The sequence below is a fragment of the Arachis stenosperma genome, chromosome 7 (assembly GCF_014773155.1).
Source record: "Arachis stenosperma cultivar V10309 chromosome 7, arast.V10309.gnm1.PFL2, whole genome shotgun sequence".
NCBI lineage: Eukaryota > Viridiplantae > Streptophyta > Magnoliopsida > Fabales > Fabaceae > Arachis > Arachis stenosperma.
Window position 1 is genome coordinate 88154243 of NC_080383.1, and position 26365 is coordinate 88180607.

A 26365-nucleotide genomic window follows, 5' to 3' on the forward strand; every position below is an offset into this window, starting at 1 on the left:
AAATAAATATGGTTTGGAATACACTACTCAAAATCACTTTTAGATGAAAAATTACTAAAATAGACATCAACTTAAATAATTTTTTATATTATCCTATCATTTTAATTTAGATATTTGAATAATCTTATTAATTAATTTTATAATAAAATTAATATATATGATTTTAAATAAAAATAACATATAAAAATTAGCAAAATAAAATTATATATATAAGAGCATTTTTTTGGTGACTATATATAAGAGTATTTAATCAAATATGTTATATTTTTTTAAAATTTTAAGTATTAACGTAAAAATGTTAATTTAGTATTTTTTTACATCGTATTTTCGGTTTAATACTCTTAATAATTTTATTCTTAATATTATTTTAGAATCTAACGTGTATGATTTTATTAATACTTATGATTAATTTTTTATTTAATTTATCTTTTTTAATAGGATCATAATCTATATTATAAAAAAATTACAATAAAAAACTATATATACCAGAATTATAATTATAAAAAAATATTAAAAATAATAAAATTAAATATTTATCTTGACAGTAATGAAAAAAATCTAAAAATTTTTTATAATGTATTTTATATAGTATATTTTTAGTTCTCTTAGTACTCTTTTTTAGTACCTTATAAATTTTTACTATTATTATTAAAAATAATAATAATAGAAAAGAAGAGCTTATATAAAGAGAAATAATAAATAATACATAATAGAAAAAAAGAACTCATATCAAGAGAAATAACAAGAAAAGAAGGCCAATTCACCTAATAAGAATTTCATAAATAATACAATAACATGTCTATAGGATAAAATTGGTAAAAAAAAAATAGATGTCGAGGGTAAATGGCTAAAAGCCCGTTGGTGAAACGCAGAAGCTAGAAATTGTTGCTTCTGGTAAACGTGGTTTTAAATACAAAATCACTTCTGCGTTTACCAAACTAAAAATTAGCCAAACAAAAATGTGAAGCTTTCAAGAAGCTTAAACGTGCTTTTTCTTCTCAAACGGGTTTGCCAAACACACCCCAAGTTGCGCTTCTCCTCGTGGGGCTTAGGGTTAGCTTGAGATCGAGAAGGTGGTTTCGTGGAATGTTTCTTGTTTTGTTGTGGTCCATGTTGGGGTTCTCTCTTCCTCTTGGTTGCATTCCTCATCGTAACGTTTTTTCCAATTGTAGAAGCAATGCAATTGAACTAAAGATGAATTGTATTGACAGATGAGAAGAAATGAACGAAGGAAAAACGGTACAGAGAATATGCCCCCTATTTGAGTTGGGTGCTCACTCCAATTCACAATCGAATTCACTAAATTCTCTACTGAACTTTCAATAGGGACTAGGGAGTGAAGTAGTTGAGAGATTGACATCTTTGGTTTTGAAGAGGAAGAATCCAACATCTTTGAAATCTCCGTCTCACTACAATACCCCCAAGCAACATTTTTTCTTATTTCTGCAACCGAATGCAAGCTTTGCTTCACCATTTCCCTCTTATCCGAACCTCACATTCTTCCTTCTCAGCTATGGCTTCTTCTTCTTCCCTCACTCTCCCTTCTCTCTCTCTCAACAACTTCCCTTCTTCCCCATCATATGCACATTCTAGAACCTTCAACCTTCCCCTCCTTCGATCTAGGGTTTTCATGAGCGTCGCTTCCGGATCTCAGGTCTCCGTTCTCAACGATGCTCCCTTCTCCGATTACAAACCCTCCAACGCTTTTCTTTTCCCCGGTCAGGTAAACGGACAATTCTGATCCGCAATTTTTTATTTCATTTTTATGATTATAATATATTTTGTTTATTCGATTTATGAATTTCTGTATTAATGTGATTGCAGGGTGCACAAGCCGTTGGAATGGGAAAAGAAGCTCAGAATGTGCCTGCTGCTGCTGTTCTGTATAAGAAGGCAAATGAGATATTGGGGTAGTTGCTGATTTCGTTTTATAATAACTATTTTCTCATGTTTGTCTTTTTATTTATTTATTTAAATTCTATGATTCTGGGTTCCTTGTTGTAACTGATATTGTGTATTCTCTGCCTTCAGGTATGATCTTCTTGATATATGCATTAATGGCCCAAAGGATAAGTTAGATTCAACTGTTCTTAGTCAGGTAAAGTGGTAAATCTTTTTTACTTCTTTTTGGGTAGTGGTGGTTGTTTTTTTAACAATCTATTGAACATGAATTTAGAATATAGGGTACATTCATCTTAGTTTTATCGTTAAAATAATTAGTGGAGTATTATGGAGTTGGTTTATCTGCAAATAATTGAGCTAGGCAACTTTAGTTAAATGATTGCTTGTCATGCGGAGGGTAATTAGTTTTGGTTGGATGGATATTTTTACAGTCAATTCACAGATTGCTGTTGTTAACTTGTGCCTCCAGCATGTGTATTTCATTCAACCTTTTTATAATGTGCAAATACTAAATATCTTTGGCAGTTAATTCATTCCTGGGTCAAATCCCACCAAGAATTTTTCTCCTCCTCATCGTGTCTTTATTTATATTCAAGAATAAAATAAAAGAATTAGTGAAGTAATAAACAAATTTGCCTTTAATAGAGATCTTTTATGATTATGGTATTATATTAGTGAGTCCATACATAGTTATCGACCAGTCTGTTCTCCATGTTTTTTTGTCGCATATAAAGATTTACATGGGCATAATGTTTACCAATTTTTTTCTACTTCTTCAGCCTGCTATTTATGTCACAAGTCTCGCTGCTGTGGAGCTACTTCGTGCACGAGATGGAGGACAACAGATTATTGATTCTGTTGATGTTACCTGTGGTCTAAGTTTGGGAGAATACACTGCTCTTGCTTTTGCTGGGGCTTTCAGGTGATTTGCCAAGTATTAGTAATTAATATATAACTGGATTTTGTAATGCTTTGCCCTTATGACCCTCTTTTCTTCATATTATTCCTCATGTATCAAGAAATCACTGTAAAACCAAAGGAATAGCAAGTACGACATATATGCCCCTTCTTTTTGGTCATGGTGACCTATTCTGTCATAAAAGTACCATCTGTTAGAACCATTATTTATGAACCATCAATAAAGTACGATTTTGTTTGGAGTTCAACTTTGTTCTTTAATTGACTTGCTATCAACCCATGTATTTATTTGAATTGTAAGCTTTGAAGATGGACTTAAGTTGGTCAAATTGAGGGGAGAAGCCATGCAGGTAAACAATGTGTTCCAATTTCTTGTCTGACTTACATCAACTTGTTTCGATAGAAGCTCGTAATTTTTGTTCACAGAAATAACTTCCGCCCTTTATCTAGGATGCTGCTGATGCTGCTAAAAGTGCCATGGTTAGTGTCATAGGACTGGACTCGGAGAAGGTCCAACAATTGTGTGATGCAGCGAATCAGGAAGTACCCGAAGCTGAGAAGGTTCAAATTGCCAATTACCTTTGTCCTGTAAGGTTCTTATGGATCTGATTTTTAACAAGCTTAGCAGACAAAATTTAGTGTCTAAATTTCTCATCACTAGCTTCTTTTTGATGTTTTTTTGTTTTCTTAGGGTAACTATGCTGTCTCGGGGGGCTTAAAAGGAGTAGAAGTGCTGGAATCTAAGGCGAAGTCTTTCAAGGCTCGAATGACTGTATGAACATATCCCCAAATCTTATCTTTCCAATGCTAACTTTCCTAAAAAGTTTTAATGCCTTTCACTCTATTCTGCAGGTTCGCTTAGCTGTTGCCGGTGCATTCCACACTAGTTTTATGGAACCAGCTGTGTCAAGGTTGGAAGCAGCATTGGCAGCAACAGAAATCAGAACACCAAGAATACCAGTCATCTCCAATGTGGATGCACAACCACATGCAGATCCTGACACTATCAAGAAGATATTGGCACGTCAGGTATGCGGCTGAAACTCCATCATGCAGAAATACATGAACGGGAAATAATTGCATTCTATACTACAATTTGCAGGTTACTTCCCCTGTTCAATGGGAAACAACAGTGAAGACTCTTCTAAACAAGGGGCTGAAGAAAAGTTATGAACTAGGACCTGGAAAGGTAGGATACATAGATAACAAATACTGTTATGGTAAACAAATACTGCAATGGGGGAACTAGTATTAGCATTTCAAAGGTGGAGTCCTATAGTTCTTACTTCTTAGGGTTAAGTACACTTTATCTCCATGACCACACGATGTCCACTTAAGCCACTGGATTTTAAAAATGTGAAAAATCAACCTTTTGAGTTTTGAATTTTTCTAAATGTGTGGATTAACCATGTTGGTTCTTTTCCCAGAAATTAACAAAAATAACACATTTAACAAAATTTAGAGCATCAAAATTCCATATTTAGGAAAGTTGATGGAAAGTTCACATGATGTGAAGGACTGGAAGTAAAGTACAACTAAACCTGATTTTTATAACTCTGCTAACATTTGTTTTGTTGTTCTCTTCTCAGGTAATTGCTGGTATTATCAAGAGAGTGGACAAAGGTGCTGATATTGAGAATATAGGTGCCTGAGAAGTGAGAAGGCAGTGAAACCTTGCTCCTTCTGTGACTTCCAAATTCCAATCAACCCGATAGTAAACCAACATTTTGTCTCGTACAATGTGGGAGAAAAGGTTGCATCCCCAAATCAAGAGAACATGGAGCTTGGGAATTTTGTAAACATAGATTAGGTACAGTTGGATTTGAATGCCAATTTTAAAGTTCAGTTTTAGTTTTAACTTTTAAGAATTGACACTAAGTTGGATGCATTTTAATCTAATGTTCAGGAATCATGAGGGCATGCACAAGGAAAAGCATTCAGCTTCTTTTTATTTCTGCCTGGCTACTACCCATTTTTATCTGCTCATTTTTATCTGCACAAGGAAAATCATTCAATAGATATACATAATTAATATCATACAATTTGTTAAGGCCTTCTCTACTTCATGATTTCTATTTCACTTCTTTCGAAGGAAACGAGCAAAGTGAAAATTAGATTAGAAAGTTAGTAGCACACTTAAATAAAACAGAAATAATTCAAATTAAGTAAATACTTTTAGGAGATTGTACACCAAAGCTAAAGTAGTAACCATCCTCTTCTATATGAAACTGAAAGTAAAAGGGGCATTGCAAGTAACACAAGAACACCAGGGGCATTGCAAGAAGATAAATTAAAAAAACAAAACACAACACCAACAACAACACAACATCCGCAACTATAACAAGATGAAAGGTTCAGAAAAATAAGACAACAGCATCCAAGGTGTTTCTAATCAAAATTAAAGCTACTCTTGTTCTAATTACCTATTTCAATTCCAATTAACTTAGTTCAGAACAAAATTAAAAGGCATAAAGAAAACAAAAGAATAGAACAAAAACTTAATTGCAGAAGTAAGATTGGGTAATTTACATAGAGGGTAATTTACATATTGTTTTAAAAATGTTTATCTAAATTCAATATATTAACATGCACTTGTGAAAATCATACAATAATTATAGAGATGTTTTGGCTTTTTGTTGCTAGAATTAATTTCAATTTGTGCTTTCTGTCCCTTCTGCTTGAACTTTGATTCACCTCCAAGAACCACTACATTATTTCGAACAGTTTGGCTCTGAATTCCACCTGTTAACATACAGAGCTAAATAAAGTATTGAGAGAAAACAGAATTGCTATTAATAATTGAAACAGAAAAACTTTGAAATTACATAAATGCATCCACGAAAATCTCTGATCTACTTTTTCTGTCCAATCAAACATTTCTTTGGGAGGAAAGAAAAAAGTACTATCAGTTTAGCATGTCCTTATTTGATCAAGAGTTCTACAAATATTTGACTTTTCACTTGGATACCTTATAGTGGCTTAGTCATCCTTTCATGGCAATGCTTCTAATAAAAGTAAGCAGAGCAAGGTGGCATTTATTTCTTTTCATATTTCTAATTTCTGTCCATTCAATTAACCTAGAACACTGAAATCATATGGGTAAAACTGGTTTAAAAATATGTGCATATAAGCAAACGCAGTTAATGAGGTGATTTAGATGTCATAGTAATGTCACGTTTAGGGTTTTACCATAAGATAATGTCATGTTAGCCACTAAGAAAAGGTGTATTGGTAATAGACAGCCTTCCTTAAATAAGACCACAAAATTATTGTTTATCTGTCACGTGAAAGAGACAATTTTATCCTCTAATCTGTCAGTCAGAATTGGTTGCCAACTAATAAAAAATTCTTATCAAGAAACATGAAACTAAAACCAGGATAAAGCCATGAACAAAATCAAAAGAAGCCCATGAAAAATGAAATAATGCTATTTGTGTTCCGTATGAGTTCAAAGAGATTGTCACAATAAATTATTTATACAAAATTTCAAGCAACCAGATACAGAACATCACATCTTATTAGGACATTAATAACTACTTTATGCAAAACAAGCTGATGGGCATTAAGTCAATAACAAGTTAAAAAGTGGAATAACATTACGAATTGAATTGTTTGCCTTAATGATGGTTTGAAACTTCCAGCCAGTCAATAAGAGTGCTATGCTCATATTTATTAGGATGTTTAGGAAGACAAACCTTCAAATGGATTTTTCCTTTTCCTTGACTCCTGACTTTTATCTGCCACTGAAACTGAATTTTCTAATTCATGAGCACAAAGAAAACCCACAAAGTCTTCCTTTTCTTCAGTTTGCTTGAACACTTAATTAATATAGAAATAATTCAGATTAAGTAAATACTTTTAGGAGATTATACGCCAAAGTTAAAGCAGTAACCATCCTCTTCTATATAAAAGTGAAAGTGAAAAGGTTGTTGCAAGTAACAGAAGAACACCAGCAAATAAGGGCATTACAAGAAGATAAATTAAAAACAAAACAAAACACCAACAACACCACAACATCAGCAACTATAACAAGATGAAAAGTTCAGAAAAAAAACACAACAACATCCAAAGTGTTTCTAATCAAAATTAGAGTTACTCTTGTTCTAATTACCTATTTCAATTCCAATTAACTCAGTTCAGAACAAAATTAAAGGACATAAAGCAAAGAAAATGATAGAACAAAACCTATTTCCAAAAGTAAGGAGGTTGCAGCAAAAGCCACGATAACAACACCACCACCCACTGCGACGGTACTTCAAGGAGTCGTTAAGGGATGATGGAAGGAAGAAATATGTTCCGAGCGAAAGGGCAGCAGATGCTTCTTCTCCCGACGGAAATAGTGACGACGACGGCGAAGCTTAGCAGGAATAAATTTGAGTATGAAGGAACAATGAAAGGGAGAAAACGTTTTTCACTCAATAGAAAATGTGTTTTTCAATTGGTGGAAGGAATCAAATTAAAACTGATTTGGTAAAAAACATAAATTTATTTATGAATATTTACAAAAATTATATAATTATCCATCTTATAAAAATATTTAATTATAAAATAATCCTATTTTAGTTAAGATATTAATTCTTGTTGGGTTAAATTAACTTAAACTAAAACTAAATATTCAATTAAAATGTGCCATGTCATAAAAAGGTATTTTACATATTAATTTAGAGAGAATTGGGTAGAATTCATCAATATATAATATAATATTATCTTATTAAATTATTAATAGTTTCCAAGGAAAAAAACTAATACATCACTAATAAGTAGTATTCAGCAACATACATCTATCTGTCCCTATATCAGCTATATCATTAAAATTTTAATAAAATGAAAGACAATGATACTTGACAGATCTTCTTGTGTTCTTCACTTGATCAACATACATCTATCTGTCTTATTTGGCATTATTTGCAGCTTGCAAATAAAAATGGATTCAAATATATCTTTAATATTTTATTTTCTTGTACTCCACTATAAATTTAAGATTTTATACTGTAATTTGATTATATTCATTTAAAACAATATCTTAAATTATTAGTTCCTAATAATTTCTGTTTAGATCAAAATTCTCTAAAATAAAAAATTAATCTATCACTCTTAAATTAAGATAATATAATTTATATCAGTCCTTATTAAAAAAATTAATCTATAAATTATTATAACTTAAACTTTCTAAATAAATGATTGCATCATGCATTCATTGATTTAAAATCTTTAATCTTAAATCCTGAATTATTATACGTTATATTTTGTTGCAAAATTTTTGCAACTCTACGGTTACACTTTAAAACCATTGACCTATCCGACAATGAGAGGGCATCTTTTATAATTTTCTGAATATAAACGATAATTTAATTTTAGGGAGCCACTCGGATAAAGACGCCTAAAATATCTTTTTTTAAATATATTTTTTAATAATTAAAATTTAACATATATAATCGATTAAATCATGTTATTTTTGTCAAAATTAGGCTAGACAAATTGATTTAACCGAAAAAATGGTGAATTAAATCTTGAACTGGTCTAAATGAATATAATACTCTTATTATATATATAAATTTTAAAAATTCTAAATCCTAACCCTAGGACTAAAATTTAGGATTATCTAAATTAATATATATAATAGAAGTATTTTAGTCATTTTTTATAATAGAGTATTGTAGTCATTTTCTATAAAAAAAATAATATTAATTTAGACTATTTCAATATTTGATTCACCATTTTTCGGTCAAATCAATTTGTCTAGCCTAATTTTGACAAAAATAATACGATTTAATCGATTATATGTGTTAAATTTTAATTATTAAAAAACATCTTTATAAAAAGACATTTTCAATGTTTTTATCTGAGTGACTCTCTTAATTTTATGTAGTTTGCAAGTAGCCTTGCCCAAGAATAATATGGATCTATTTAAGATAATAAATAACACTAAATAACATGTGGTTAGCTCATGAATCTGCTTAAGCGCAAGTTTGAATTTTTTCTTGTGCATGTAACAACCTTTTAACCAGCGTCAAATCTTTAAATAAAATTTAGTAATACAATAGATTAGTCTTTGAGTTGTCGAGTTGAAAAAATACTGTGAAAAATAAGTAATAATTATAATAATGTATTTATTATATTTAATATTATATCTTTATTTCGGCATAAATTAATGAATATAAACAAAAAGAAAAAAGAAAAAATTATTATTATTATGATTTTCAAATTATAGCCTCCAAACGTTTTTTAAGATTAAAAAAAAAAACAATGAAAAGTACTAACCTAGTTATATGCTTCCTTCACCCAAGTAAACGTTTAGGGAAAGAACTAGAATGGAGAACAATAATGAGGTTTCAAAGGCAACAATGATGGAGCAAGAAATAATGAGAGGGCGTGACATGGCAAACCAGTTACTTCAAGTTGTTGTTGATAGTAGAAATGAAGAAGAAATTGAAAGGTCAACGGTGATGCCTTTTGCTGAAGATGCTGTGCGCAAAGTTCTCAGATCATTCACAAACACACTCCTGCTATTGAACAATGAAGACACAAAAGAAAGTAGTTGCAACAGCAACAACAACAAGAAGAATAGTTCCAGCAATAAAAGTCAAAAAGGGTACCACAAGAGAAAGTAAGAATCATATATTCATACATGATACTTTTCTAGATCTAGCTAGCTAGCTAGCTATATGACTATTCTGTGTGTTTTAATTTGTGGGTTTGATTATATCGATGTTAGGAACACATTTTAAGTCAAATCTTGTGTAGGGAATAGAGATAGACACTTAGTCACTGAAGATTTCTAATTAATCCTCCACTGAAAAGCAAGTCTAGAGTCTACTATATATTCATTCTATCTATCTGGTCAGTAATTAAGGATCCAATCATCCTAAATTACAGTCCGAATTTCATTTTCTAGGTTAAACTAGAGACCAATTTGTCCCTTTCATGAAAATTGATTATTTCCTGCCTCTAAGTCTCCATTATTGTTACCAAAAATTCCATTTCTAGAAGAGAAGTTTCTTCTTTTCTTTTTTCTTTTTTCTTTTTTCTAAAGGCAATTTTAGTGATCTAATTGTTATAAATTAGTTCTGAAAAAAAATTTAAACCTGTAAAAAACTTACGTGAATTATTATATATTTTACATATTCTTTCGTGTAATTTTTTTTTAGATTTATGTAAATTTTACATGAATTTTTTTTATTTATTTTATATTATTCCTTATAAAAATTTAAATGGATAAAATTAAGAAAGACACCTGAGTAATTATATGCCTGTCAAATAAAATGATGGTGGTCTAACAACTACCTTTTAGCTATAGAACTACCACCATTTTAGACTGATCTCATTTACGACTATCATAACAATCATTACTGTTATATGTAGCAGCAATAATAATTGAAAATTACTGCAACATATTCGTGATATATCAGTGATATCAAATGCTACTGATGATATAACTGGATGTTAATAACAGTAAATCATGATTGTCACCAAACTAGTTGCAAAGATAAAATATTATGTATCAACAATATCATAGTTTTTATGTTGCAGGTATATGTATTTATTACAGCAATACCCTACATATGTTGCAGAAAGGGATTAATGCTTTTGCAGAGTTAAGTCCATTTTGCTCTTTGAAATTGGCGAGTTGTACTGATTTTAATTTTTTATCTTTTAATTGTTACAATTTGGTTTTCTAAATTTAAAAAAATGTATTAACGTAGTCCTTCGTGTATCTCCATCACCCGAGTTTAACGCCGTTAGTGACGTGACTCAAGTCTTGCCACGCTAGACATTAAAACGACATCATATATGTTTTGGCTCTAAAAAAGTATTAAACGATGTCATTTGAAGGTTTGAACTTTGAACAATACTAAAAAGAGAGGAGTAACGTTTTAGTATTGTTTAAACCTTTAAACGACGTCGTTTAGTACCTTCTTTAACGCCAAAACGTGTATGACTTTATTTTAATATCCAGCGTGGCAAGATTTGAGCCACGTCACTAATAGCGTTGAACTCCAATGATAGAAGATACATAAAGAACTACATTGATACACTTTTTTAATCTAGAAGATCAAATTGTAGCAACGAAAAATCAAAAACTAAATCAGTACAACTCGCTAATTCACCAATCTCAAAGATCGAAATAGGCTTAATTGCTAGCGATATATATACCTATTATTGGCATAATTTAACCTTAATAACAAGTTAGGATGTCACTTATTAAGAATAAATGTTATATTTCATTTGAAAATTTGCAATTTCTTATATTATGGTTTCGGATTAATTCATTGTTGGGTTAAATTTATCATCACTATTGTTGATTCCAAGTTCTCCGTTTCAGATATTTCAGTCCCACAGACACTAAACGAGGAACCAATTATTGTACACCAATTGTAATATTGTTATTTGGGTTTCGGTTTTGGTTTTGAAATTGAAAGTACATATAACTATAAAAGAAATTAAGGGTTTTCTAATTAACAATTAATTGGAATTTTTGTCAAGTGAAGATCAGTTGCACCAAGCTGGCAGAGTGACAGCTCAATTCTGTGTGAGGATGGCCATGCATGGAGAAAGTACGGACAGAAGAAGACCATCAATTCCAATTACCTCAGGTATTCTTTCTTTTTTTTTAAAAAAAAAAATGAAGAATCCAATTTTAAATTTTGATAATATATCTAAAAATTATTTATCTCAAAATTTTAAATGGATAGAAAATAAAAATAAATTATTATACCTTTAATAATTTTATATAATTATATTATGAATAATATTATATGATCAAAAAAAGATATTTTATACTAAAATTTTAATTTTAATTTTTAAATTTTATATAATAATATAAAAGTAAAATATTAATATAAAATATTAACTAATATTATAAAAAGTATTGAATTTTTTTAAGGTTTTAAACTAATAAATTATTCAACCACATGATTTTTAATTACAATTGTATTCGTTGCATTAAGTATGTTTTGCGTCATTTGCGATTCAATAGTTACTATATTCAATATATTCATTACCCACAAAAAAAAAAAAAAAGTTACCATATAGTCTTATATACAGTAGAAAGCTGATAAAAAAATGGGCCAATTTCAGTTAATAACTATTGAGCTACAAGCAAGTGTGTTCACTCAACCTTTATTTTATTTTATTTTATTTTTCCTGACAAAAAAAACCTTTATTTTTTGAAATATTTCTTTTGTCTTTTTTATTTATTTATCTTATTTTTTTCAAACCTACAATTTCATTGTTCACCACCAGCCATCTATCACCCGCAGCTGCTGATTGTCAGTTGCTATCTATGTTGTTGCTTTTTAATCGATTTAAATCATAAATATTAATAAATTCTTAATTAGCTTTATTTTAATTCACTTCTAATTTGTTTTAAACTTGAATTTTGAATATTTATTTTTTTTAGTTTAGAATGTTTCTTTCTTATTTTTTAATTGTTAGTTAATTTTTAAATTAATTAACTTATTTAATATTAACTTACTACACTTTTTTATTGTCATATATGCCACAAAAGTATTACAATTATAACGACACGATCAAATTCCTTTAAAATAAAAAAATTAATAAAATAATAAAATAAAAAATTAATTATTCTTAAATTAAGATAATAAAATTAATATACGATAAAAATTATAAATTTAATAATAATTAATTTTTTAATTTATGATTTTACCAATTTTTTATTTTAAAAGATTTAAATTCATAAGTGTAATTTAAAATTCACCAAATCAAATTTTGCATCCATGCATCTTTCTACAACTTGAAAAAGAATGTGTGCAGGAGCTACTACAAGTGCAGCTACAAGAATGAAAAAGATTGCAAAGCCATCAAACATGTTCAGAGAATCCAAGAGGATCCTCCATTATACCGTACAACCTATTATGGCCATCACACTTGCAAATGCTCTCTCATCACTTACCCACACACAAGACTAGAACCTGCTTCTTCTTTTGAATCTTCTATGTTATTATCCTTTAGTAGTGATCACAATACCAATAATACCCTTCCAATAATAACCAAACAAGAAGCACAACCTTTTCCTTCTTCATCAACAAAACAAGAGCCCATGGAAGTAGTGGCTTCTAATGACCGTATTGACCACAACCAATCTTCCTCATCAAATGACTACGATCTCTTAAGTGATTATGAACTTTATTTCAATTATTAGAGGCATCTATCTTGTGTCTTAATTAAGTAATCATTTGGATTTTGATATGATAAGTTTATATTGTCTTAATAAACCTCCTACTCAGTGAAATCAATTTTCCAGTGATTAAGGGGTATGTATTGACTTCCCATTTAAGGAGAGAGAAGTTATATTTGAATTTAATTTGTACAAAAGTTTGATATAATTTATGTTGGATCAATATATATAGTGATTTAGACATCGCAAATTCGTAATCCATATTTGCTACTAATTTTAAATTTAAATAATATAATTTAAAAGAAAAGAAAATTATATAAATTTTGAATTCAAGGGTTTTGGTCAAACATTACTTATATAATTTATACTAAAAAATTAAAATTTTTAGAATACATACAATTATTACTTATTCTAACGGTTAGAGATATAAATTTTTTTTCATTAGCTTAAATTTTTTTAAAAAATAATTTTATAACGATTACATTAATGCAATTTGCAACTTCTCATAAGCAATAATATTGAAGATTATTTTTCACTTAATAACTCTCCATACATTTTCTCAATTTGATTAATTGCTAACTCATCAAAATCATTACCTCTACTACATGCTTAAATTATAAAGAACCAAATTCATAGCATTTAATAGTATATATAAAAGTACGACACATATATTTATTAGTTTACAATACTAAAAATACAAATCATCAAATTGATCTCTAAAAAAAAAAAGAACAACATACTTGTAAAGAGAAAAGAGACAAGTCTTGTGGCGAGCAACGATGATAGCAAACCACACGATATAAGAGGTTTCAGCCTAGTTCACGCAATCTTTGGAAGTTGTTAATGGTAGCTGACGCTGGCGGAGGAGGCTGTTGAAGGTGATTTGGAAGAGAGAGGGGGTAGTTTGAAAATGTAAGGAAAAAGAATTTGTGTTTTAATTTTAGGACAAACTTATCATTAAATTTATTAGCGGATAAATTTGATGGTAATGTATAATGTAGATTATTAAAATACAGCGTTTATTAATTGGGTTTGTTGACGTATCCGACGCTAAATTTTGCATCTATGTTCTTTATTTTTTCTCTAATTATTATTGGTGAATTCACCATCAAAAAGGTAAATCTTCTGATAATATTTTGATATGACGAATTTAATGGCAGATTTATCGAAAAATTCAATAATAAAATTGTCGCTAATATTCGACGTTAAATTTAACGATAAATTTATCAGTATTAAATATTTTTTATAGTATATCATAATACCAATAGACACATAAATAATTATGTTTTTAATATTGGTTTTATCTAAAAGTTTTTTGAGATTTTTTATTTGTTTTATACTAAATTCTTTTTAGAGTCAATAAAAAAAATAAAATTCTCAATTTTTTAAGTTATACAAAAAATTTTTATAAAATAACTTCTTTCAAAAATTTAAATTAATAAACAAATCATAAATTTTTATATGAAAAAGTTTAATTTTTTATTAATAATTAATTTTAACATTCGTTATCTAAAATTTAAAACAATTTAACATGTATATTTTTACATTTAATTAGATGTATGGTAATTGTTAAGTCTGTTGCATAAATAAAAATAATTAATTTTTATACTTGTTATTTAAAAATAATATTTTTTCTCTTTATGTATATAAAAATATAATTAGATATTAGCATAAAAAAATTATACAGATAGTTATAAAATTAACTCAAAATTAATTTTTTTAAAATAATTGAATTTTGATTTTAACTTTTAATTATAACATTATTATTATCTCAAAGTTATATGTAATAAATATTTGAAAGAAGAAAAATAAAAATATAGATTAGAAAGATAAGCGGTGAAAATTTAAAACTAAATAAAAAACTAAAAAATTATGTATATAATAACAATAATAATAATAATATTTTTTATTCAAATTATATTATTTTGTTAATTTTGTTTTTTGTAAAGGAAAAAGATAGAAAAATAGAGAATGAGAGAAAAGAGAGAGAAAGATAAAAATGAAGAATGAGAGTGAGAGTGAGAGTTTGTTAATTTTGGAAGAAAATTTTTTATTTTAATTGTAAAAAAATTTTGGATGATATATTTTGATTTATCAAATTACTAATATAAAATATAAATTATATATAGAATAAAAATAGTAGAGAGAAATAGAAAAATGGAGAGAGGTAGATGAGAGAATTTAGAAAGAGAGTTTATTAATTTTGAAAAAAAATATTTTCTCTCAATTTTAATAAAAGAGTGTCATGTGACACATTTGATTATTAAATTAGATAGTAATATATAATACATAATATAGGTATATTTCAATTTCAATGTTAATATTTCAATTTTAATTTTAATGCAATTAAAGAATGTCATGTTGTATATTTTGATTGTCAAATTAGTAATTAATTATTGATATTGATAATGATAATGATATATAAAATAGATAGAGTGGTTGAATGAATGAGAGAAATAGAGAAAAGAAGAGGGAGGAGGGGAGAATTCTTTAATTTTGGAGGGAAAGATTTGATTTTAATTGCAATAAAAGAGTGACATGTGGCACATTTTGGTTGTAAAATTAGTAAGGAGGAGAGAAAAATTCTTTAATTTTGGAGAAAAAGATTTAGTTTCAATTACAATGAGAGAGTGACATGTGGTATATTTTGGTTGTAAAATTAGTAAGGAAGAGATGAGAATTCCTTAATTTTAAAGAAAAAAATTTGATTCTAATTATAATGAAAAAATGACATATAGCACATTTTAACTCTAAAATTAGAGATATATAATAGATATAATTTAGAAATAAGATATATCTAATATCTTATAAAAAAAACTTTTATATTATACAAATATAAACAAATTAATTATTTATTATTATTTATTTAATTATTTTACCATAATAAATTTGATTATTTTAGTAATTGATTAGTTGAAAAATGTATGAATCAATTCATATATAAAATATGTATTGATACATAATAACTAATTTAATTACTAACTTTTAATATATATATATATATATATATATATATATATATATATAATATTTTTGTAATTTTATAGCAATACTTGCAAAATCAGCTAATAATATATTAAATGCTTTACTCTTTGCATAAATTAGAAATGAATGAATTTTTCTATTTAAATAAAAAATCATAATTTAAATGGTTTAATTCTTTCACAGTTTTATATTCGACTAGTCGTTACTTATTCTTTTGATGTGTGCTTTTTTTTTAAGTTAATTCTATATCCAATAAATAAAGCAGCCTTAATTAATAATTAACTGATCATAGGCATAGTGATAGCCCTAGGGTGCCAGTTGTCTCGTTAACAATGTTATTGTAATACAGCGCAACCCTTTTTTATTTTGCGGATAACAACATAATACATTTGGAAAAACCTGATTAATTAATTATGAATAGAGGTAGCTCTCGTCAGATATTGAGGCACCCTACGTAAGCATCATGACGTCACTCGAAGCATATTCTTTGTAGATCCGTCGTTGGAGCCCGCAAAACTTACTTTATGGACTACCGCATTTGAACCTGTCTCGACTCTCGAGATTTCAAATTTAAAAAAATATATTTAAATAAAATAAATAATTAAATATATTAATTTTCAATTTTAGTAATTATTAACAAGATTTTGAAAGGTTTAGTTAGTCTATTATTTTTTATAATTTTATTAAATTTTTAATTAAATTTTTATATTTATTTTAATTAAATTTTTATAGTATATTATTTTTAAATTTTAATTTTATAATTAAATTATTTTATATTAAAAACTTTAAAATTAACAGAATATTTTTTCTAAATTTATGCAATTAAATATCTAATTAAGTTTTTAATTATAAATATCTTCAATTTGCGAAGAATTATTCTATTAATTTTAATATTTTTAATATGAAAATGATCTAATTATAAAATTAAAAATAATATAAGAATCAAACCTAATTAAAAAAAGTATAAAAATTTAATAATTAAAAATTTGATAAAACTATAAAAATTAATATAATAATTAAACTATTTTAAAATATGAGTAGGTTATTGAACTGAAAAAATAAAAAATTTAAAAAGTTCAGTCGAAAAGAATGAGATATAATAAAATATATATAAAATTATATTGTGAAATATTAAATTTTTAATTAATTTTTCTAATAAAAAATTAGATTGATTCAATTGTTTATTAATTTTATCGGTTTTTTAATTTAATCGATTTTTTTCAACTCTTTGTTTGAGCAAATTAGACTACTCAAAAGATTAATTCTTAATTAACTCGTTTAAATCGACCATTTCGATCCAGTTTTTAGAATTAGAAAAATCATCTAAAAGATGAATTATCATGTCATCAATTTTGTTCTCCCCTACAACTAGCCTTGTTGCAAATAAAACTCGATGGGGCTGAATATGAAGAGAAACAATATTGCTAAGTTTGCAGAATTATGAGATTATTTTATTCAAATCAATCACCATCACAGTTAGTCGTCTAATAGTTATATTCGGATAAATAACAACTATATTTTAACTAGTTACTTGTTCAATTTAAGTTTGAGATATTGGAAATATTAGAATAAGAATGATAGGAGTTTTGGATATAATATTTAGAGTTAATTACGATTTTAGTCTTATAGTTTAGATCTAAAATATTTTCTGTCTTTAATCTTTTCTTATACAAAATTGTCTATAAAATTTAATGTAATTTTGATATTATTCTTTTGGACAGATTAATTTTTTAAATGATAAAAACACCTCATTTTTCTCCTCATCACCACTATTCTCACCTACTATCACTTCATCACTATTTGTATCACCCCATCCACTATCATTTTATCACCGTCTATTTATAAATTCAACAAGATAACTTTCAACAACAACTTTAAATAAATCAAAACTAAAATAGTAATTCATCACCAAAATCATCATCGTTAACAAAAACAAAAAAATCATCATCATCATTGTTAAAATAAATATTAGCAAGAAAATTAGAGATTAACAAAAACAACAAACATCTTGTTCTTCCTCCAAATTCTTACTAAAACCAAAGAATCAAGAAAAGCAACAACAATCCATATTCGAAAATTAGAGTTTCTGACGAAGGGAAAGGGAGGAAAGGGAATTAGGGAATTAGAATTTTTCCGTTAGCTCACCCATGTTCTACAAGAATTTCTGACGAAGGGAAAGGGACGTGTGGCGGTGATGTTAGAAACGCAAGAAACATGACTATTGCCACCACCTTCCCGACAATGAGAAATACGAGGCAAGGGTGAGGGCCAAGCGCGTTGCGGCAAAGCAAGGGCACGAGTCGTGGTGCTGCGAGGGCGAGGGCAAGGCGCGGTGAGGCGAGGGTGAGGTGCGACGAGGATAACGGCGATGTTTCTTTCTCTCATTTTCTGAGTTTTTGCTTCTCTCTCTGAATCCCTGCTTCTTTCTCTTCTGAAGGTGGGATGAAAATGATGACACTAAGAATATAATTGTTTGAAGAACAATTTTAAAACTAAGTTAAATCTTATAAACAAATTTGAATGTACAAAAAAATTGGGAACAAATAATTTTTTTAACCTAAATCTTAGAGAGCAAAATCGTATTTAACCTTAATATTTATAAGTATGGACAAATATAAGAGGGACGAGCATAATAACCCTCTAGAACTGTAAAGAAATATAAAGAAATATATATATAAAAGACATGTTTAAAAAAATAAAAACATTATGTAATTTAATAATTTTATATGTATTATTTTTATTATGTAATGAATTTATATTTTAATTATTTAATTTACTAATATTTTTCACTTAAAAAATTTAATATCATATATTTAAGTATTTGTACTTTTCAAGTTAATTTCTACATTTAAAAATTGTTTTTTTCATTAATATTGAAATATTAAAATAATTAACATTTATATTATTAACTAAAATATTAATAATAACTTTTACAAATATATTTTAATAATTACATTATATATTTTAGATATTATTTTTGTAAAAATACTCATTTTTTTAGTTTATATTGTTAAACAAAAAAATTCCTTAAATTTTTCATCATAACTTATTTCATATATCATTTTATTTTAAAATTTGTATCTTGTATTTTATAAAAATATTATCTTAATTCAGATAATTAATAATTTATGATTTATTTTCGAATTTAAAAAAAAAACTCATTTTAATTAATAAGATATATGATAATTTCTTAACTAAACATATCACAAAATATTAAAATTTTGTAATTTTATAATGTACTGATATTATTGTTGTGTCTTTTTTATGTAACTATCATATAAAAATAAAATTACAAAAAATTTATAAAATTATTTTTCTTTATATATTGATAAACCTTTTAAAAATAACCCAATTCAATATCCACATATTACGTCTAAATTATTTTTATATAATAAACAAGAATAATTAAAAAATTGTCTAAAATTTAGTTCTTTTATATTAAAATTTTTGGATCCATTCCTATTTACAAGGCAATTATTTTTCACTACAATAAAAACAGAGAATAGCGGTGGTTTTTATTGCCATTACCGCCGCAAAATCAATGGATGGTGGCTCACTAGAGCACCCTGGTAATGGGCGTGGGGATTAAGTTTGACAATAGATTCCAACAGCTGCTAGTATAATCGCCGATAAATCAGTAATTCGCGACAATCAATTAGAAAATCGCCGCAAAATGTGAGTGCCACAATTTTCAGCATGTTTACCGGTGGTTTTAAAACCGTCGCTACTTACTTCAATAGTTTTAAGTTTGCGCATATTTTGTGGTGGTTTTAAAACCACCGCAATATGGAACTGGGTTTTGAGCAAAGTTACTGGCGTTACAAACACCGCAATTTCGGACATACTTTTCAAATTTTGAGACATTTTTTGGCGGTTTAAAACTGTCGTTAAATTAAGAAAAATAAAAAATGCAATATTTAGGTTTTTTTAAATCGCATAATTTTTTTAATATTATAGATTTTTTTTCTTTTTGGATTTTTAATTCTTTTAAGAGTTATTATTTTCAACCCTAGAATCTAAACTATTGGCAAAAACCAAAAAATTATCTGTAAAACAAAATAGTATATTTATGAAAATATCAAGAAAACAAATCTCTTGCAAAGAATTGTATAGTCTAATTCAAAAAAATGTTTGCTTCAATCCAAAGCATCTCCAATTCTGATATACTATTTTTCACTCTATCATTCTACTGAACTCATCCCTGCAACGATGTCTATTGGTAGTTCCTCACCCTGCTGTTGAAATAGATAAATCAGAGCACTCTTCATCGTCTTTCTCTTTTTCTTCACTGATGCTGCTTCATCCTCCATCGCCTTCCTTTTCAACTTCTCGGCTTCCAGCTCTGCCTATAGTTCAAGCAGCTTCCTTTGGGTCTCATTTACTTGGATTTTGTTTTCCGACATATGTGAATTCAGACCGAAGAGTTAATTAGGAGTCCAACCCACTCCACGCACTCTACGCGGTTTTTCTTTTCTGAGAACTTGAGCAATGAAATTATTTTGAGACAACACTCTAGAAGACTCATCCAGTTGCTTAATCTCCTCAAGGTTTCCTACAGACATAAATCAGCAAATACAAATATTTGTTGATTAGTCTATCTCATGTCAAGAACACGCCAAACATGATGATTAACCGAATCACGTTCATCACATTAAAAACACACAAAAATGAATGAAAAAATTGATTTTATCTATCATTATAGTTTTGTTATATTACGCAACTTCATTGTCATTGTGTATGCTTCTTAAATTGCTACTTTGTCTTTCACGACCAATATAGACCAATATAGTGCATCATTTCAATAGTATGGATCCGATTCAAATACATTCAATTTAATTAAGACTAAAATTGCAGCTCAGCATGCAAGGAAGAGGCAACTAAGAAGCATTAAATGGAAAAGAAACAAACACGGATATTTTTACTATTTATGTATAGATAAGAATCTAAACCCTAAACTTTGTAGCCTTATGATAAACCCCAATTCCGTGGTTTATCTTGTGCTTAATTTAGGGCATTTTATCAACTTATCTCACATTTATTCAATGAAATAGCATGATTTTGTAATTCTCCCTAATTTTGTACTTAAGAGTGAAAACATGCTTTTTAGGCCCTTAATATGTTTGTTGGGTGATTTTAAGATTCATAAGGCAAGTATTGGATGGAATAAGGGAAGAAAAAAGCATGCAAAGTGGAGAATTCATGGAAAAATAAGGATTTGAAGTGCATACAATGCGCACGCGTGAAAAAGAGGTCGTCCAGGCGACGCGTACACGTGACATGACGTCTACGCGTGACAAGGAAAATGCCAGACGATGCGTACGCATGGGCAGGCACGTGACCTTATTAAAGTGAAAACGCTGGAGGTGATTTCTGAGCTTTTCAGGCCCAAATCCAACTGATTCTAGAGACTATTTCATGTAGAATTCAAGATGGGTCAAAGGGGGAGCAATTATTTTTAGGTTAGCATCATGTAGGTTAGTTTTCTAGAGAGAGAAGCTCCCTCTTCTCTCTAGAATTAGGGTTCTTGGGTTAATTACATCTTATATCTAGGTTTTAATTCTTGCTTTCATCTTGTTTTCTTTATAATTCTTGTTTCTATAACTTCATTCTCTTAGTTTGTAGTATTGATTTTCCTTTTTATGCCTCTTTTATGTTTATGAACTCCTTTGTTGGATTTGGTTTTCATTTAATGCAATTTGATGTTTGATGTTCTTTTATTATTGATTTGAGTTGTTATTGTTATTCTCTTGCAATTGGTAGTTGGTAGATTTATTATTCTTGCACTTTTATGATGCTTTCTTTTTATGCCTTCTAAGTGTTTGACAAAATGCTTAGTTAGATGTTAGAGTAGATCTTTGAGTATTCTTGGATTGAAAAGAGAAATTAGGCAATCTTGAGTCATGAATACCCAACTTATGTTGGTGATCTAGAGTTGTTAGTTAATATTGTTTCCATTGATGCTAATCTTTTGCTAATTCAATTAATAAGTTTATTAGGACTTTTGGATTGAGATTAACTAGTCTTATTTGACTTTCTCTCATGTGAAGATAACATTATACCTTCTTCTATTGTTGGGCATGACTAAATAGGATAAGCTCTTGTTAATTATTGTTATCATTAGTGACTAGGATAGAAAGTCTATATTCTCAATCCTTGCTATGGATGTCTCTCTTTATTAATTGTTTTCTTTAGTTGTTCTCTTTACTTTTTTTGTCATTCATTTTCTTGCCCCTTTTATCAAATCAAACCCTCTTGTTCCTTCATAGCCAATAATTAATCACTTCATTGCAATTCCTTGTGAGACGGCCCGAGGTTTGAATACTTTGGTTAATTTACATTGGGGTTTATACTTGTGACAACCAAATTATTAAAATTTGATTTGAGGATCGATTGTCGATTTGGAGCTATGCTCACAACGAAATTATTTGGTTAAATTCTGAACCGGTATAAGTTCTTGTATCAAATTTTTGGCGCCGTTGCCGAGGAATTGCAATGGTGTTATGTTATTGGCTATTGTTCATATGTGAATATTGTGAATAGTTTGATTTTTGCTTTATTTGCTAGTTGTAGAATTTTGTTTCTCTTGTTTCTTATTAGTTTTTTGTTTTATTTTCTTTTGCTATTATGAATTCTCACCACTTTGGCTATGAATTTGGTTCAAATTATGTTATAGGAAATGGGAACTATAATGACAACATGCATCAAGGATGAAACAATCAAAGATGGGAGGCGCCTCAAGGAATTGATCACTCTTCATGGCAACAACCTCCGGTCTCTTATAGGTATAATCCAACTCCTAATGCATATCAATCTAATGGATGTAGTGACCCTCATTGTGATTGTCAACAACCACCACCATATGCCTATGAACCACCTTCTCAACATAGTTTTGAATCACCATACTCACAAGCCCCTTATCACCAAACACCTCCATATGATCCTAATCCTTATCTACCATACCAACCACCTTTTGAGCCATATGAACCATATATAGAACCACAACAATTCCAACACAATTACTCCCAAGAACCACCGCAATATACACCATCTCCATACCCTTACCAAGATGAACCACCTTCTAATTATGAGCCATTTCTCCCAAATAATGGACCCTCTCTTCCCACACCACCTCCAATGAATGAATCTCTCCATGCCTTCATTCTAGAACAACAAAGAGATATTAGCTCTTACATCCAAAGGCAAGAGGAAACGCAAAAGGAGTTCAAGAAGCTAGAAGTCATGATTGCTACCATGGCGGAAGCCGTTAGCAACATGGTCTCCTCCCGCCTAAGCTTATACGATCAAGGCACTCCCATTGTTGAATGTGGAGAAGCAATCAAGGAACATAGTGAGGGAGTGAGTTGGAGCTTTAAGGTGGAGAAGAGGAGTTGAAGCAAGAATTGTCACAAAGGGAGGAAGCTAAGACAATTGAGTCGAAAGAAGTGGTTGAGGACCTAGGAGATGTTGGAAGTCGATGGGAATGTAGAATTAGAGAGCCTTATTCCAAGAAGCTTGATATTGATGTTAAGGAGGGTGTACAACCTCCAAGGTATATCATGGTTGAAGACTTTGAAGAGTTTGATCAAAAGATGGATTCAATCATTGATGAGTTTCTATCTACAATTGAATCCTCTCCCATTGGGCTTGACATAGAGATTAAAGAAGAAGATACCTCACTTTCCATACCCTTGGTAAGCAATGAAGTAGAGATTGAATTGGAAGGAAGCTACCAAGAGGAAGAGGTTGAGCAAGAAGTAAGCTCCATCATTGAAGATGATTCCATACCAACCAATGTGTCTTTTGGAATTGATGAACCTCCCTCATTGTGTTATGAAATTGATGACAAGGGGGACCGCGCACAACCTCCGACACATGGTTTGAGCAATGAGGGATGTATAGAAGAAGTTGGTAAACAAGGAATCGACATTGAAGAAATTTGTCAAGAGGTGGAGGTAGTCAAGGAAGAGCACAAAGGAGTGGAACTTGCAATATCATTGGAACCACCCCTTCCTAAGTCACCATCCAACACAATATTGAACATTTAAGTGGGTAAAATTCTTATCCCTAAGCTTTACTTTCTCGCTTGAATATGGTTTGCTTGAGACGGATGGACAACTTAGAGCTCTTTGTGGAGTTAAGAGTAGGAGAGAATTGTGTAGTGGTTGGAAAAATAATATTAGGCTCATTAGGGTTGAACCCTCAAGACATAGGTCCCATGGTTGGAAGAGTGCTAAATTATATGGGTCTAGGAGGAGAATTTGGTGCTCTAAGGAGAATTCTATGTGCCTACCACCCAGATGGAACAACGATGACCAATTAGAAGATGAGTGTGAAAATAAGATACGGGCTCCCGGATCACAACATGAAGACCAACTTTGGGAGCTCGTATCTTGGGAAGAACTTCATCCAAGCTTGGTGAAGTCGGTTGAAAATTCTGACAATTGTTTGAGGAGCAAGCATCCCTGGAGGTTCAAGGATGAGTACAAGCATAAACCACCTTGACAAGGAACCTCCTAATTGTCCAACTTAAGGACTTAAACTAAAAGTGCTAGGTGAAAGACACCCCACCATGGTAAACTCTATCCATTCTCTTGTATATAAAATCAATGAATGAATTGAGTTGCCATTGTAGGTAGTTTTTCTTACCCTTATATATTTTGTTTTGATTGACGGATTGCTTATTAGATTCATATTTTGATTAGAATAGTTGTTGTTGAATTGTATTTTGCTTGAAGTATAAGTTTTGTTTGTTTTGTATTTGACAATTTTTCAAAAACCAAAAGATTTGTTGTTAAATTTGAATTTTGGTTGCTTTAGAATCCTTTCTAGATTAGGAGAGTACCCTGCTTCTATTTCCATACTCTAAAAAAATGGCGCGCCATGCGTAAGCATGGCCGACGCATACGCGTCGTGTGTAATGTTTGGACTCCTGGTACAAAAACCAGAGAGTTACGCTTGAGTGGTGCTGCCTTTGTGCGAATAGCACAATTTGTACCCATGCGTACGCGTGGGTGACGCTTACGCGTCACCTGTACTTTTTGCATCCCACGCGTACGCGTGGGCAACGCCTACGCGTTGCTTGTTCCTCCTGCCTTCCACGCGCACGCGTGGTCAATGCTTGCGCGTCGCCTCGCGCCCTGTTTCTTCCCATTTCTTCTTCTTTCTTCTTCTTTCCTTCTTTCTATATTCTTCTTCTCTCTTCCCTTCTCCCATTTCTTTTCTTCTCTTTTCATCCTTCTCATCATTTCTTTCTTCTCTTTATTTTTCCTTCCTTTTTTTTTGAATTTTCACTTTTTACTTTTCTCATCTTTCATGTTCTTTTGTTTATTGCATTTGCTTATTTTCATTCATGGCATTTTAATTTTGTTTTTATAGCTTGTTTCTATTTTCTTTTCTAAGTTTCTTGTTTTAACATTTGTGTTAGATTTCTCTTACTCAATTGTTGAGACTTTCTTGGTTAGTTTTGGTGCTTCTTGACTTGTTTGATATTGATGGGTGATGAAACCTTTAAATCAATGCTTAATCTTTTATGACTCTTGTGTTCTTTGTGCATTGATATGGCCTCATATTGTCTTTCATGACCCACTCTTTCTTGTTTGAACTTGATGCTTTTGAGTGCTCTTCATGCTTTGACTTTATTCTTGCATCAAGCATTATAGTTGATATGTCATTTGCTTACATTGCTTTCTCACTTACTCTTGTGTGCATTATTCTCTTTCTATGATTGTAATCTTTGATTTGTTTGATTTTTTATGTCCATTATCCCATGTATGAATGTATTTATATGATTGAGGCCATCATTTCATTTAGCTCACTTACCCAAATAGCATATCTTTCATCAACCATTGTTAGCCAATGTTGACCCTTTTTAATTCCTTTTGTTCTTAATTTTAGCACATCAATACTCCTAAGTGAAAAATAATAAATGTCCCTTAGTTTGGATCATTGATTAGCTTAGGCTAGTGAAGGTGTGTATCATTTGGGAATGGAAAACTTGGAAATATTGGTTGAGGTAAAAGTGTATTTTATATTTCTGTTGAAAATCATGGGATTGGGTACGTGTTTATGCATTAAATATGTAAAACCATATGCATTGATACGTTTGTATATACTTTAGTGAAAAAAATGATAAAGAAAAAAATAAATAAAATGTAAAAAAAAAGAAAAAGAAAAAGAATATATATAAAAGAAAAAAGAAAAAGAGAAAAAGAAAAGCAATAAAAAGGGACAAAAATATCCCAAAGTAAAGTAATAATGACAATGCATATGGAGTGTGAATTAAAGAGAATGCATGAGTATGTGAAAAAAGTGGGAATCATAGGTAGCTAGGCATTGTATTAGAATTGTATAGGTTGCTATATGTGTTTGGTGAGAGTTTATGTTAATCAAAGATTCAAATTTAAAGCTCACTTGACCATATGC

The 26365-nt window shown here is 29.5% G+C and overlaps 2 protein-coding genes and 1 long non-coding RNA gene across 4 annotated transcripts; 2 read left to right on the forward strand and 1 right to left on the reverse strand.

Moving 5' to 3' along the window:
• Positions 1-1087: 1087 nt before the first annotated feature.
• Positions 1088-4894, forward strand: LOC130941562 (uncharacterized). 2 transcript variants are annotated; one of them, XR_009070650.1, is made up of 11 exons: positions 1089-1723; positions 1825-1910; positions 2032-2098; positions 2682-2824; positions 3122-3170; positions 3271-3408; positions 3512-3592; positions 3673-3849; positions 3923-4009; positions 4410-4630; positions 4727-4894. XR_009070650.1 is itself a non-coding variant. In XM_057870115.1 (10 exons), the coding sequence occupies exons 1-10, from the start codon at positions 1454-1456 to the stop codon at positions 4470-4472; spliced, it is 1161 nt and encodes a 386-aa protein (XP_057726098.1). In that variant the 5' UTR covers positions 1088-1453; the 3' UTR covers positions 4473-4883. The 2 variants fall into 2 exon arrangements, 1 of the variants encoding a protein (XP_057726098.1); XM_057870115.1 differs by having other exon boundaries at positions 1088-1723; positions 4410-4883.
• Positions 4895-5281: 387 nt separating this feature from the next.
• Positions 5282-7253, reverse strand: LOC130941565 (uncharacterized). The gene is made up of 3 exons (XR_009070651.1): positions 7006-7253; positions 6516-6638; positions 5282-5562 (listed from the first exon to the last, which is right to left on the reverse strand). It is a non-coding gene; the product is annotated as an uncharacterized LOC130941565 (long non-coding RNA).
• Positions 7254-9098: 1845 nt separating this feature from the next.
• LOC130942145 (probable WRKY transcription factor 38) lies at positions 9099-13049 on the forward strand. Its single transcript, XM_057870841.1, has 3 exons — positions 9099-9427; positions 11310-11414; positions 12595-13049. The coding sequence occupies exons 1-3, from the start codon at positions 9132-9134 to the stop codon at positions 12980-12982; spliced, it is 789 nt and encodes a 262-aa protein (XP_057726824.1). The 5' UTR covers positions 9099-9131; the 3' UTR covers positions 12983-13049.
• Positions 13050-26365: the final 13316 nt, after the last annotated feature.